The sequence below is a fragment of the Neomonachus schauinslandi genome, chromosome 8, assembly GCF_002201575.2.
Source record: "Neomonachus schauinslandi chromosome 8, ASM220157v2, whole genome shotgun sequence".
Lineage (NCBI taxonomy): Eukaryota > Metazoa > Chordata > Mammalia > Carnivora > Phocidae > Neomonachus > Neomonachus schauinslandi.
Genome location: NC_058410.1, coordinates 106655358 through 106670850, shown reverse-complemented (window position 1 = coordinate 106670850; position 15493 = coordinate 106655358). Strand labels below are relative to the sequence as shown.

Here is a 15493-nt window from a genome sequence, read left to right as displayed (position 1 = left end):
TCTCTGATCCTGATATAGCGGAGTTTATCAAGCTGGAGGCTGCAAATCCTTCAGTTCTTTCAGGAAAATACAGTGGACAATAAAAATGTGCCACTTAGGGGCACCTGGGTGGCTCAGTTGATAGGGAGTCTGCCTTCAGCTCAGGTCATGATCCTAGGGTCCTGGGCTTGAGCCCTGCATGGGGCTGCTTGTTCAGCAGAGAGCCTGCTTCTCCCTCTCTCACTGCCCTGCTTGTGTTCCTCTTTCGCTGTGTCTCTCTCTGTCAAATAAGTAAAATCTTAAAGAAAAAAAAAAACAGGGCACCTGGGTGGCTCAGTTGGTTAAGCGACTGCCTTCGGCTCAGGTCATGATCCTGGAGTCCCGGGATCGAGTCCCACATCAGGCTCCCTGCTCAGCAGGGAGTCTTCTTCTTCCTCTGACCCTCCTCCTCCCTTTCATGCTCTCTGTCTCTCATTCTCTCTTGCAAATAAATAAAATCTTAAAAAAAAAAAAAAGTGCCACTTAAAGGAGGCAGTTATAATACATAAACATTTGGTGATGAAATATGTCATGATTTTCTTTTATTAGTCTGGGACCAGAGTCAGAAGTGTAATGATCAGGGGCGCCTGGGTGGCTCAGTTGGTTAAGCGTCTGGCTTCAGCTCAGGTCATGATCCCAGGGTCCCAGAAGGATCCCTATGCTTCTGCCCCTCCCCCTTGCTCATGTGTGTGTGCTCTCTCTTGTAAATAAATAAAATCTGGAAAAAAAAAGCGTCTGCCTTCAGCTCAGGTCATGATCTCAGGATCCTGGGATTGAGCCCCACATCGGGCTCCCTGCTCAGCAGGGAGCCTGCTTCTCCCTCTCCCTCTGCACCCCAACTTGTGCTCTCTCTTTTGCATGTTCTATCTCAAATTAAAAAAAAAGGAATAAAGAAGGTTTTTCTTTGGTCTTAGTCTTGTGTACTACATTTTACTGTGTGTCTAATGCTTTAAAACACTTGGAATTGGTTTTATAATGCTTTAAAATCATTGGTTCTTTAAGGGTTTTTTGAGGGCTGTATCCCCTTTTGAAAATTTTTGAAAACTATGAACCCTTGCTTGCCTCAGAAAAACACATATCTACACATTAGACAGTTTTGTGGGCAGTTTTCAGGAGATTCACAGACCCTCTGAAAACCACATACCTCAGAATAAGAACTGTTACTACACATTACATTGGTATTTTCGGCTGCAACTCATTGTCAAAGAGCTCTGTGGCAAAGATTATGGTACATACCTTCACTGTTGGCAAATGTTACCTCAACTCAAATGGACATGCTCCTCTTTCTTCTACATTGATTTTTTTTACCTATGTACATTTTTATTAAAAAATGCAGAGGTTTATAAAGAAGTCTTATTTCTGTATGTCTTATGTAACTATTGCTTTAGTGTGTCCAGTTTAAGTATTAAGTTTCCAGATGGAGTAAACCATCTTTTTATTGATAGTGTTCAAACAGTGCAATGCCTAGTAAATGGTGTATGATATTTCATATTATATTCCTGGGTCTTCAATGTGTACAACCAAAAAAACCAATAACAAATTAGCTGATCTAAGTGTGTATAATCTTCCAGAAATTATTTTTCATGGATGTGACATATTTCAAACCTGTAAGGAAGCCAGGTATTTGTGATGTTTTGATCCTGAAGTTTCTGTTCAACTTTGCTCTCCTGCCTCTTAATACAAACCTGGCAATCCTGATCAGCTATACTGTGTTTGCAGCTTATTTTCTGTTTCTGAAATAGTTATGTGTGTGGAAAGCTTTAAGTGGTAGGATTACTTAAAAATAATACTCAAAAACTGCCAGAGTGAAAACTTTCCTTTCAGGGCCATTTTGTAAGTAGTTTGTATCAGCTAAGGAACTCCTTAGTTATCTCCTCCCTTTGCTCTTAATTTATTTCTTTCTAAGCATATAATGAGCATCATCTTTTTTTTTTTTTTAAAGATTTTATTTATTTATTTGACAGAGAGAGACAACAGCGAGAGAGGGAACACAAGCAGGGGGAGTGGGAGAGGGAGAAGCAGGCTTCCCGCCGAGCAGGGAGCCCGATGCGGGGCTCGATCCCAGGACTCCGGGATCATGACCTGAGCCGAAGGCAGACGCTTAATGACTGAGCCACCCAGGCGCCCCAATGAGCATCTTCTAAATGCCTAGGACATGAAGCAGTTGTGTAGTTGTATAAGAAATTATAAATCATTGTTAAAGATGAGAGTTGGGGGGGGTTGGAGGGACCGGACCCCCTGTTGGCTTTGAAGAAGTAAGCTGCCATATTCTGAGAGGGCCTTTGGAGAAGGCCCCCATGGCTAGGCTCTTGAGAGTTGCCCTCTGCTGACAGCCAGCAAAAAAAATGGGGACCAAATTCTGCCAACGAGAGGTAGCTTGGAAGACACTAATCAGCTCATAGCATAGAGGAGGGCACACATATTACCAGTACAGTAACTTCTCTTTTGTAGTTATGGTACCTGGAATTGTGGACTATAGCTAGAGGTTTATCAGTTTAACCCCAAAGTTTTGGCACAACTCATCAATGCTCTCTCTTATGCCAGTTCTGTTCATCATTGTACTGGAGGTACAAGACTGCAATCAGAACAGAAGGGGAAATAAAAGATATTCAGATGTGAAGGAAGAAGTAAACATTGTTGGCAGGTGAAATGATGATGTTTGTAGAAAATCCTAAGGAATCTACCCTTGCCCCCTGCCCCCCGCCAAAAAATGCAGTAAGTTAGATTAGCAAGGTTGTAGGGGACGAAGTCAGTATGCAAAAATCAATAGCATTTCTACACACTAAAATTTAAAATGGGAAATTGAAATTTAAAAAGACATATTATTTGCAATAGCATTACAATCATGAACTTATTAGAGAAATATATGTGAAATATATTTATATATATATATACACATACATATATGAAAAACTGGTTCCGTAAAAACTATAAAACAAGGTCGCCTGGTGGCTCAGTCAGTTAAGCGGCTGCCTTCAGCTCAGGTCATGATCCTGGAGTCCCAGGATTGAGCCCCGCTTCAGGCTCCCTGCTCAGCGGGATGTCTACCTTGCCCTCTACCCCTCACCTCACTTGTGTTCTCTTTCATTCTCTCTCTTTCTCAAAAAAAACCACCAAAAAACAAAAACTGAAACATTCCTGAGAAATTAAAAAAGATGAAATAAATGGAGAGCCATACCATGCTTATGGATCAAAAGACTAAATGTTATTAGAGCTCAAGTTGCCCCAGATTGACCTAAGATTCATTGCATTCCCATCTAGACTCAGCAGGATTTTGTAGAATTTACCAAACTGACTTGAAAATTTGTATGGAAATGCAAAAGATGTGGGATAGCCAAACAACTTTGAAAAAGAACTAAGAAGATTTAAACACTATCTGGTTTTAAGATTTAATTGTAAATTTATGGGGCACCTGGGTGGCTCAGTCGGTTAAGTGTCCAACTCCTGATCTCAGCTCAGGTCTTGATCTCAGGGTCAAGTTCAAGCCCCATGTTGGGCTCCACGCTGGGTGTGGTGCCTACTTAAAAAAAAAATGATTTAACTATAAATTTACAGTAACTAGGGCAGTGTAGTATTGGTATAAGATGAGACAGATCCATGGTACAGAATAGAAAGTACACAAATAGATTATCACATTTTTTGGTCCGTTGGTTTCCACAAAGCTACTCAGATAATTCAATATGAAAAGGGAAGTCTCTCACTTCTATTGGGCATTTTACACCCCAAACTGCCGGAATCTTCTCCCTCTAGTCCCCTTCGGTGTATCAGAGAAAAACCAAAATAGTATAGATTCTTCTTATCAACTAGAGAAGGAAACAAAGAAATGCTGCTTATCTTTTGTGGACCTGTTCAACTGACCTGGATATAGAGTAGCAGGATTGTAACATTACTTAATTTGGGAAAGCAATAATGAAGAAATCTAAAGCAGAGAAAATTTAGCTCTAGTAGTTGGGAAAAATGCCCCCCAAACCCCACAATTTCAATAAATTCATGTTTTTTTGTTTCCCAAACCTAATAAATAATAAGTGGCTTTAAAAGAAGGGTGTTGGGCACCTGGGTGGCTCAGTTGGTTGAGCGACTGCCTTCGGCTCAGGTCATGATCCTGGAGTCCCGGGATCGAGTCCCACATCAGGCTCCCTGCTCGGCAGGGAGTCTGCTTCTCCCTCTGACCCTCCCCCCTCTCATGTGCTCTCTCTCATTCTCTCTCTCAAATAAATAAATAAAATCTTAAAAAAAAAAAAAATAAAAGAAGGGTGTTGGGGCGCCTGGGTGGCTCAGTCGCTAAGCGTCTGCCTTCGGCTCACGTCATGATCCCAGGGTCCTGGGATCGAGCCCCACGTTGGGCTCCCTGCTCGGCGGGAAGCCTGCTTCTCCCTCTCCCACTCCCCCTGCTTGTGTTCCCTCTCTCGCTGTGTCTCTCTCTGTCAAATAAATAAAATCTTTAAAAAAAAAATAAAAGAAAAGAAGGGTGTTATATTTACTGTTGTTAATATATGCAAGGCATTGTGCTAAGGAGCTTTATATAAGAATATATACACACACACACACACACATGCACATACACACACATTATATATATAATTCCTCACAATAATTGAATGAGATACAGTACTCAAGCTCCTGTCATAGACCATGAAACTGAAACTTAGAGAATTATGGAACTTGTTCAAAGTCACATAGTGGTAAAGTCAATATTTGAACACTGACTACAGAATATTCTTTTAACAATTACGCTGTACGTGTTACAGATAAGAGCTAAAGGACTTCAATGGGAGCGCCCCAAAGTTAGCTAGACTAGTTGGAGAAGACCACATGATAGATGAGGCTTGAATAAGCCCTAAAGTATAAATAATATTTATTTAAGCAAAGGGGAGATCAGAGTTAAATAAGAGCAGGGAAATAGAATAAGTGATGTCTTAAAGTTGAGACATCATATGTTCAGGAAATTGTAAGGATATAACAAATTTGAGATTAGTGGAACATGAATTGAAAAGGCCAGATGGTCTTCAATGCCAGTTTATAGAGTTGGTACTTTATTCTACAGGTGTGAGAGAGCTAACACCAGTTTTACTTTTTTAAGATTTTATTTATTAGAGCACAAGCAGTGGGGAGCGTCAGGCAGAGGGAGAGGGAGAAGCAGGCTCCCTGCCAAGCAAGGAGCCCAATGCAGGACTCGATCCCAGGACCCTGGGATCATGACCTGAGCTGAAGGCAGACACTTAACCACTGAGCCACCCAGGCGCCCTAACATCAGTTTTGAACGGGGGATAAGATGGATGACATTGGTATTTGAGAATATTTCATTCATGGGCATTATGTAAAATGCATTCAGAGAGAGGGTAGTTTAGGAGTTAAGGTGGTCTGGGCAGGAATGAAGAAAAGCTGAACAAAATAGGGTGGGTTGCAATGGATATATGAAATACTTTGAAGTGGGTTTTGTTGACTAAATGGGAATGAGAGAAAGGAAGCCAATATTATTTGAATTTCAAACCTTTACTAGAAATAGGGAGTTGTGGGGCACCTAGGTGGCTTAGTTGGTTAAGCATCCAACTCTTGATCTCAGCTCAGGTCTTGATCTCAGGGTTCTGAGTTCAAGCCCTGTGTTGGGCTCCATGCTCGGCGTGGAGCCTACTTAAAAAAAAAAAAAAAAGAAAGAAAGAAAGAGGGAGTTGTTTGGGAAAGAGAATATTTGAGAAGGAACATAATAAAGATTGATTTTCGTTATGTTTAGAAAGCATAGTGAACTATAGTTTGAAACTATAATGAAAAATTCAAGAAGAGGTATTCTGTGGGGAGGTAGAGATAAGGGATTAGAATTTAAGAGTTTGAGAATAGAGATTAAGATTTGTGTGTACTCAGCATAAGCAAACTGAAATGTAAGCCAGTACCAGTTCACCAAGAGAAAAAAGCATATATGCAGATAAGAGAATGTTGCTCAGTATCTGCTAGAGTGTTAGAGGAAGAAGATAAGCCAGCAAAGGAGAGAAGCAGCACTCGTCTAGAGTTGGAAAATACTTCTATGTGCTCATCTTCCTCTTCTTTGTATGGGAATCCTCACTGTACCTCTCCAAAATAATTTGGTGTATTTTCTTGCCTTGTTCATACCTCATTACTGTCTCTTTAAACCAACATGTCTAGATTTTCTATATACCTACCTCCCTTGCTTTATAATCATTTTTTAGGCTTTTTCAAAACTGACTAGTTCTAAATTGGATAGTAAGATATTTTCAAGGCCCTGAGTCCAAAGCTATATCTAATTTCAATAGCTTGTCAGGAGAATAAAACTAGGGGCACCTGGGTGGCTCAGTCATTAAGTGTCTGCCTTCCACTGGGGTCATGATCCCAGGGTCCTGGGATTGAGCCCTGCATCAGGCTCCCTGCTCAGCGGGAAGCCTGCTTTTCCCTCTCCCACTCCCCCTGCTTGTGTTCCCTCTCTCGCTGTCTCTGTCAAATAAATAAATAAAGTCTTAAAAAAAAAAAAAGAGTAAAACTAGTGTCTCACCAGAATTTTAGCTACTCACCAGGAGACCCAGTCTCTAAAAATATATAAATACATTTATTTTGAAGCGTGAGTTAATTCTGAATATTTTCTAATTGAATAACAGAATTCTTGTGGGTGGGGGGAGTTACAAGGGAAAGTTGGAGGAAGAAAGTTCCCGAGAACCAGAGAGAGAAAACAGATGTACTTTAAAATCATCGATCAGGAAAGACAATATATAAAATATTTGTTGCATATTATAAGTTTCAGCCTATGCTGAAGCTAAGGCTGCTAGAATTGATAGGAAGGAGAAATGGATCTCTCTTCTGAGTACCTAGAAGTCTAAGCAACTGCCATTTTTTTTGTGTCTGAAAATGTACAAATCAGGGCACCTGGATGGCTCAGTTGGTTGTGTCTGACTTTGGCTTAGGTCGTGATCTTGGGGTCCTGGGATTGAGTCCCACATCTGCCTCCATGCTCAGTGGGGAGACTGCTTCTTCCTCTGTGTCTCCCTCTCCCCACTCTCTGTCTCTCTCTCTTAAATAAAAAGGAAAAAAAAAAAAACAAAACGGGGCGCCTGGGTGGCTCAGATGTTAAGCGTCTGCCTTCGGCTCAGGTCGTGATCCCAGGGTCCTGGGATCGAGTCCCGCATCAGGCTCCCTGCTCAGTGCAGAGCCTGCTTCTCCTTCTCCCTCTGCCATTCCCTCTGCTTGTGCTCTTCTATCTCTCTGTCAAATAAATAAATAAAATCTTAAAAAAAAAAAAAGAAAACGTACATATCTAAAGTACTGTGAAAAGGAAGCATTTCTGTATTAGATAACACCAAATCCTGACTTTAAAAAAATGTCTAAATACAACCTTTCAATTTTTTCAGAGGAGACGCGAAAACGAGGCTTATTTCAATGGCTTGAGTCTCTTCAGATTGATAACACCACCTCTCCAGACCTGCAGCTCACTGTTGGAGCTGTGATTGTGGAGGAAATGAGAGCAGCCATAGAGAAGGAGACGGGCTTTCAGTGTTCAGCTGGAATTTCACACAATAAGGTGAACATGTACTTTCCTAAGAAGCAATCTGAAAAATCTGCAGAAAATGCTTATCTATATAGTTGTATCCAAAATATTTCCTTAATGACTGGACTATCTATAGAAAGGAGGTTAATGTTAATCTTTGAATTTTATATACAAACCTATTTCTTTTCACTTGCTGAATATCCTAGTATTATCTCACTATCTTTGTGGTATTGCCTGAGTATTTTAGGCTTTTGCCTATTCCCTCCTTTCTAATGAGGAATAAGAAAGATGGAATAATAAAATTTTGTTAATTTGGACCACTATTTTGATTTAGGGAATACGGACAATTGTCAATAATCCAGGGGCAGAATAACTGGTTTTCTTATTAAAGTACAGTGAGGGTCTGGGATCTTCGTCCCCTTCTGACTAGGCTCAATAATTGGGCAGTGGCTGATTATTCCTGGTTACTGCCTTTTCCCCCTTCCTCCAATTGCCAAACTATCCCACAGAGTTTTAGAATATTTTTCTGATTGGGTGAAGGGAGGGGAAACCAAAGTCCCACTGTAGTAATTTAAATGAGACTAAATATTGCCTAGTAGAAGTTCCAGAGAATCTCTCCAGTGAATTTAAAGGATCATTTTATACTTTTCCTACCAATTATAATTTGTGAAATGATACCACTGAAGCACCTTATTCTTTCAAAAGAGTTCTCAAGGATTTAAGTTTTTGTTTTTTTTTTTTTTAATTTTGAAGTCTCGTTTCTAGCATAAGATGTTTGCTATTGGAGGATGGTTTTGAGTCCAATCTCGTATCACAGAAACCTAAATTATGGTAAACTGTGTTAAATCCAGGACTCAAAATGGACTAACCATTAATCAAGAAATATAAATAAATGGAGTAGGGTAAAACAGGTTGGTTTCAGCATTTTTATATGGACATGCTAAGAAATGCATCTTATAGAAGTTTCTTCTGCAGCTTCTCTAGGCTTTTTACCCTCTTGAAGTGGGAGAACCTTAAGGAATAGATGGGGATGGAAAAAATAACTAAAGGAAAACTGAGAATAGAAGATGTGGAAAGAATAATGAGGATGCTGATAATGGGTCATAGTTTCCACTGAGGATGTTGTGGGATACCAAGTTTTAGAGATCTTGAGTTTCTGGTTTTGTTTTTGGTTTTAATGTGGAAACCATTAGTTACAGCCCTTAAGCTGTGCCTGTGTTTGTTTGTGTGTGTTAATATTCACCAACTCTCTGTGGGGGTGAGGTTGTCAGTAATGAAGTTTTTATGCCTTCCATACTCCAGGTCCTGGCAAAACTGGCCTGTGGACTAAACAAGCCCAACCACCAGACCCTGGTCTCACATGGGTCAGTCCCACAGCTCTTCAGCCAAATGCCTATTAGCAAAATGTAAGTATTCAGGGAGTACCTTCAGTTTCACTCATATACTTTGTGAGGGCACTCTCTGGTTTTTTCTGTTCCTTATGAAAGACTGGAGCCAGGAAAAGTAGGTAGCCAGGAAAGTAGAAGGGAGATAACACAGGAGATTTTGAAAAACACAGAGACTTTTTTTCCTAATGAACCTTCAATTCTGTATTATCTGTGGAAGTTACTTAATCCTGAATTTTAAAAATGAACTGGTTTTTAGCTGTATATTTAATTTCCCTCTAGCCTTTTTATTCATGTCTGTTACTAAATAACAAAACAAATAGAGATTTTACTTCCTATTTTTCTTCTAATATGATATCAAGGTGTTCAGGGCTGCTGAACTGCTCCCAAACTAGGTATGAGAGAAAAAGCCAAATAAAATGAATAACTAGGCTGTGCATACCAATGTGGGTCCTTGGCAAGGGTGTATAATATCGTGGAAGGGACAAGATGTAACAGTTGAAAGCAACAGTGAAAGTGCTATCAAGACTGTACATGAGTGAGGCGCCTGGGTGGCTCAGTTGGTTAAGCGTCTGCCTTCGGCTCAGGTCATGAATGATTCCAGCCCCACATCTAGCCCACATGGGGCTCCCTGCTCAGCTGGTGGGGGGGCTGCTTCTCCCTCTCCCTCTGCCAGTCCCCCCTCCCCCGGCTTGTACTCTCTGGCTCTATTACTGTCAAATAAATAAAATCTTGAAAAAAAAGACTGTACATGAGTAGTTGCTAAATGAGTTGTACGGGTAGTTATCAGAGTTCATAGAAGAGAAATCTGAGGATTTATGAAAAAGACATGAGATTTTGTTTTGTCAGGTGAGAATTGATGAGCAATTCTGATTTCAGTAATGTTTTGAACACAAAGGGGGGAAAAGTATAAGGTATTTTCAGTGAGCTGGGACATAAACTAGTTTAACTGGACCAAAATGGAGAAGATATGTGCTAGAAATAGGACTGAAAAGGTAGGTTGATGACAGATTAAAGGAAGCCTCAAGGGCCAAGCTTAAGAATTATTATTATATTCTTGTTTTTTTTTTTTAAGATTTTATTTATTTGACAGAAAGAGAGAGAGCACAAGCAGGGGGAGCGGCAGGCAGAGGGAGAAGCAGGCCTCCCCACTGAGCAGAGAGCCCAACTCCGGGCTTGATCCCAGGACTCTGGGATCAGGACCTGAGCCAAAGGCAGACGCTTAACTGGCTGAGCCACCCAGTGCCCCTGGGGTTCGAATTTTAATCCCTCAATGGGACAGTAGATCCGGTACAATTGAAAGTTTTATATACAGTTGACTTGAAAACTAATCAATGACTTTATTTTTTTTTTTAAGATTTATTTTTATTTATTTATTTGACAGAGACACAGTGAGAGAGGGAACACAAGCAGGGGGAGTGGGAGAGGGAGAAGCAGGCTTCCCGCCGAGCACGGAGCCCGATGTGGGACTCGATCCCAGGACCCTGGGATCATGACCTGAGCTGAAGGCAGACGCTTAACCAACTGAGCCACCCAGGCATCCCTGCTTATAAAATAATTTGTTATTTATTTTATTTTTTAAAAAGATTTTATTTATTTATTTGCAGAGAGAGAGGGAACACAAGCTGGGGGAGTGGGAGAGGGAGAAGCAGGCTTCCCGCCGAGCAGGGAGCCCGATGCGGGGCTGGATCCCAGGACCCCGGGATCATGACCCGAGCCGAAGGCAGCCGCTTAACGACTGAGCCACCCAGGCGCCCCTAATCAATGACTTTAACCTTTTGTTTATGCTATTGTTAATCTTCCCAGGCCCTAACTCCCAGAGTATTTGAATTTCCAGAATCATTCAGTCTTATACTAGAAAATTAATAGTTTACAGGACTGACCAATATATGCTCTCATTTTCCCTGAATCCTCTGGAGAGCTATTTACACAAGCAAAACTTCTTATGTCTGCTGCTAAGCAGATATTTATGATGTGACCTACAAATTCTTTATCTCTTTTGTTAGCCGTAATCTTGGAGGAAAGCTAGGTGCCTCTGTCATTGAAATCCTGGGGGTGGAATACATGGGTGAACTGACTCAGTTCACTGAATCCCAGCTTCAGAGTCATTTTGGGGAGAAGAATGGGTAAGTGATTCCTAATACTTTTCACTCATAACCTTTATGGAGATGCTAAATTCAAATATGGACAAAAGCATCCAGTAAAATTGAGACCTTTCTTTAAGTTAACGTTTGTTCCTCGAGGTAATATCATTGGTCCTTTTGCCTTAAAATATTAAATCACTGTGGCCGGTCAGTCTAGAGTAGTTTTTCATTTATCTATATAGGTTGATAGGCTTGGGTATATACATCATTTTTGTGTGCTAAAATGCTGATAATTCCCTTAAAATCTTTGTAAGTAAGTACCAAAAAACTTGGGGATATGAATCAGTGGTTTGCTTGGCACTTTTCCAAAAATACAAATGATGACTCGACTTTAAAAAGCATAACCAAGTGTTCCTCTCCTTGGCAATATATTGCACTAGAATTCTTTGGGAAGGGCAGGGATTCTGTCAGAGGTGAAGTATACTTAATTTTGGACACATTTTTCCTTTTCCATGAAGGAGATAAAAGGGTAGCGCAATGCAGGTATTTTATTTTAACAAAAATAAGCGTTTGCTTCCACCTTAAAGTTTTTTTGCTGCTTTTATTAGATCTTGGCTATATGCCATGTGCCGTGGGATTGAACATGATCCAGTTAAACCCAGGAAACTACCTAAAACCATTGGCTGTGGCAAGAACTTCCCAGGAAAGACGGCCCTGGCTACTTGCGAACAGGTAGGCAGGCATTCTTGACGAGAACATTGCCTCTTTTACAGGGGTTAGTGGGTAGGTTTTGATAACTGCAGAAAGTTTAATAAGTTAGATGGGACCTTTCGGTTGTGAAGTATGAAGGTCTTTTTTTGTGTGTGTTGAAAATGGAGCTTGGTTTATTATTTTTTCCACCCAAAAAGAAATAAAATGGAACTAACTGAAGTTCGAAATGGAATTACTCAGTTTTTGAGTAGGTGGTAACTTGGAAGGCCTGGGATATTATGCCCCAAGTTTGTGTGTGTCCTTTTTTCTCAGAGCTGAAACATGCCTGAAGTTCACCTGATGGCATGCCAGCCAGAAAAGAAAATGAAAATCTTGAGCTAGAGCAGGTCAGAAAATTTCTATAATCTGGTGATCCCTTGGTTATGGGGGAGATTTTATTGTACACTTATATCTGTGGGAGAACTGAACAAATCCTCCATCTAGTACTATAACAAACCTAGAATTTTTAAATGAAAGATTAAAGTCTCAACACTTTTTTAGGTCCAATGGTGGCTTTTGCAATTAGCCCATGAACTAGAGGAGAGACTAACCAAGGACCGAAATGATGTAAGATTTTCTTTCTTTATTCTTGGGGTGAGCTTTGGGATTTAATTACCAGTTGTTAATTACCTGAAAGAGGAGTAGAGACAAAGATACAAAAAGATACCAGATTAGGAAATTTTTTTTTAATATATATATTTTTTAATTTGACAGAGACACAGCGAGAGAGGGAACACAAGCAAGGGGAGTGCGAGAGGAAGAAGCAGGCTTCCCGCGGAGCAGGGAGCCTGATGTGGGGCTCGATCCCAGGACCCTGGGATCATGACCTGAGCTGAAGGCAGACGCGTAACGACTGAGCCACCCAGGCGCCCCTAGACTGGGAAATTTTGAGAAATCTTTTATCTTCTTCCATAGAACTCCCATAAAACTGAACATGATCGGGGCACCTGGGTGGCTCAGTCGGTTAAGTGGCTGCCTTTGGCTCAGGTCATGATCCCAGGGTCTGGGATCGAGCCCCGCATCCGGCTCCCTGCTCGGCAGAGAGCCTGCTTCTCCCTCTCCCTCTGTCTGCCGCTCTGCCTGCTTGTGCTCTCTCTGTTAAATAAATAAATAAATCTTTAAAAAAAACAAAACAAAAAACCTCAACATGATCTTTGAAAGCCTAGAACTGTGAACATATGACTACCTCATCCCCCTCATTACTATTTGCCTCTACTCTTTTGTATATTTCTTATCTAACCGCCCCTGCAATCTGATGAAGATCTGGTGGATCTTCATCAGAATACAGAGCCATTAAAAAGGGCATTCAGGGATTAGACTGTAAATTATTGCAACTTAAATATAGTCCAAGTGACAGAAAATTACTGGCAGTTTTAGAGATAGAGTATGAAGTCAAAGATTTGACATCTGATGATTAGTTTATCCTTTCCTTAAAAAAAAAAAAAAAGCTTTATTGGGGTGCCTGGGTGGCTCATTCAGTTAAGCATCTGCGTTCGGCTCAGGTCATGATCCTGGGGTCCTGGGATCGAGCCCCTTCTCCTCTCCATCTCTCTCGTTCTCTCTCTCAAATAAGTAAATTTTTAAAAAAATCTTTAAAAAATAGCTTTATTAGTATATATTTTACATACCATAAAATTCACCCATTTACAGTATACAGCTAGTAGTTTGAACTTAGTATATTCCAGAATTGTTTCAACCATTCCACAATCAAGAACATTTTCATCACCCAGAAAAGAAATCCTATACCCATTAGCAGTTACCCCGTTCTAGGCAACTGCTAGTGTGCTTTGTCTTCATAGACTTACTATTCTGGACATTCCGTGTACGTGGACTAAGGCAATATGTGGCCTTTTGGCTGGCTTCAGATCTTTTGGTTAACATAATAGTTTCAAGACTCACTCATATTGTAACACGTATCAGTATCTTTTTTCCTTTTATGAATGAATAATATTCTCTTGTATGGATATGCCATAGTTTGTTTATCCATTCATCAGTGAATGATATTTGAGTTGTTTCCACTTTTTGGCTATTATGAACAGTGTTGCTGTGAACATCCATGTACAGATATTTGTATAGACATGTTTCCTTTCTCTTGGGTATATGCCTAGGATTAGAATTGCTGGTTCACATGGTAACTATATTTAGCATTTGGAAGAACTACCAGACTGTTGCGGTACTATGTTACATTCCCAGCAATGTAAAAAGGGTTTAATTTCACTATGTCCTTGTTACTGCCTTTTTCTTATTTTAGCATACTAGTGGATATGGTTTTCAGGTGCTTATTGGCCATTTTCTTATATTCTTTGAAGAAATTTGTCAAGATCCTTTGCCCATTTTTGAAGTGGTTTATTTGTGTCTTCATCACTGAGTTTTTAGAGTTCTCTCTATATTCTGGGTGTAAGTCCCTTGTCAGACAAATCATTTGCAAATATTTTCTCCCATTCTGAGGGTTTTTTCACTTTCCTGATGGTATTGTTTGGTATGTTCTCTCGTGTTTCCGCATCTAGGGGTCCTACAAGTCAACTGTACACTGTCAGAAATCATCCACAACTACCTGTTTGCCCCTTGTTAGCTGAATTGGTGGTGGTGAATGTTTGTTCTTTGGTGGGCCACATAAAGAGGGAGAGGATCGCAGTTGTTATGGGCCTACTTGCCTTTGCTCACTAGGTGTCGCTCTGTCCTCATTTATCTTTATAAGGCTTCATAAGGCTTTAAAAGCCTTAAAGTGGGGCTTTTCCTCCCACTTTGTATCTAATGCAACACAGTAGGGATCCCTGGAAATTTATCTATCTTTAAGCTTAAAAGGACTTTATGCCAAAAGTAATTCTGGACATATAAGATCCTTGTCATATCACTGTTTAAAGTATTAATTAAGGGTGATTATTTCCAAACCATTCTGTCACCCTGGTTCTTATTTTCCTCTCACATGAGTTCAGTATATAAAATCCAGATGCTCACAAGAACTTTAGTTCTGGTCTCAATCCTTTTATATCCACAGAATGACAGGGTGGCCACCCAGTTGGCTGTGAGCATTCATGTACAAGGAGACAAACGTCTCAGCAGCGTGCGCCGCTGCTGTGCCCTTACCCGCTATGATGCTCACAAGATGAGCCATGATGCGTTTGCTGTCATCAGGAACTGTAACACCTCAGGAATCAAAACTGACTGGTGAGTTGAATTCTAGCCTGTCTTCTTAGAAGACACTTGAACCCTGACTTGGTCTAAAATTCGTGGGTACATAGCTTTCCAGCTGGGGTAGGTTCTTGGTGACTCTTGCTAGGAGGACCTATCCCAGAGAGGAATGGCAGAACACAACAGAAACACCAGAAATAAGGCAGCTCAACTACAGCTTCTGTGCCGACATTTGGTGCATTCCAGTTCTGAGGGGTGGGTTTCAGAGGCAAAGTAAACCAATATTATCCCTACCTTTGCTGCAATCAGAGGGAACAACCAATTGCATGTGTGAGTATGGAAGTCAAGTTTCAAGGATACACTTGGGAACTTCTCTCTCAACACTTGATTGTTCTATCTTAAAACTATCTTCCTTGATAATGAAAGCGACCTGTATTTATTGATAATCTCAATCTAACATCCCAACTCAATTACAAGCTCCACTGGCATAATACCGAATGTCATATTAAATTTCACTTCATTTGGTAATGAAAAATAACCAAATATATCATTGGAATGTGTTTATTTATTGCTCAGATATTAATGATTTTCAGTATGGGAATCCTTTAACATAGCCTGTTACATTGAAAAAAGTA

At 40.4% G+C, this 15493-nt stretch overlaps 1 protein-coding gene across 4 annotated transcripts in view; it reads left to right on the top strand.

The window, feature by feature from the left end:
* Positions 1-15493, top strand: part of POLH (DNA polymerase eta) — a 35202-nt gene that overhangs the window by 17068 nt on the left and 2641 nt on the right. For all 4 annotated transcript variants that reach the window (XM_021692001.1, XM_021692003.2, XM_021692002.2 and 1 more), the window contains 6 exons: positions 7371-7540; positions 8810-8913; positions 10899-11018; positions 11585-11708; positions 12228-12293; positions 14725-14894. In XM_021692001.1, coding sequence (XP_021547676.1) covers positions 7371-7540; positions 8810-8913; positions 10899-11018; positions 11585-11708; positions 12228-12293; positions 14725-14894 — 754 coding nt within the window. The remainder of the gene's footprint in view (positions 1-7370; positions 7541-8809; positions 8914-10898; positions 11019-11584; positions 11709-12227; positions 12294-14724; positions 14895-15493) is intronic.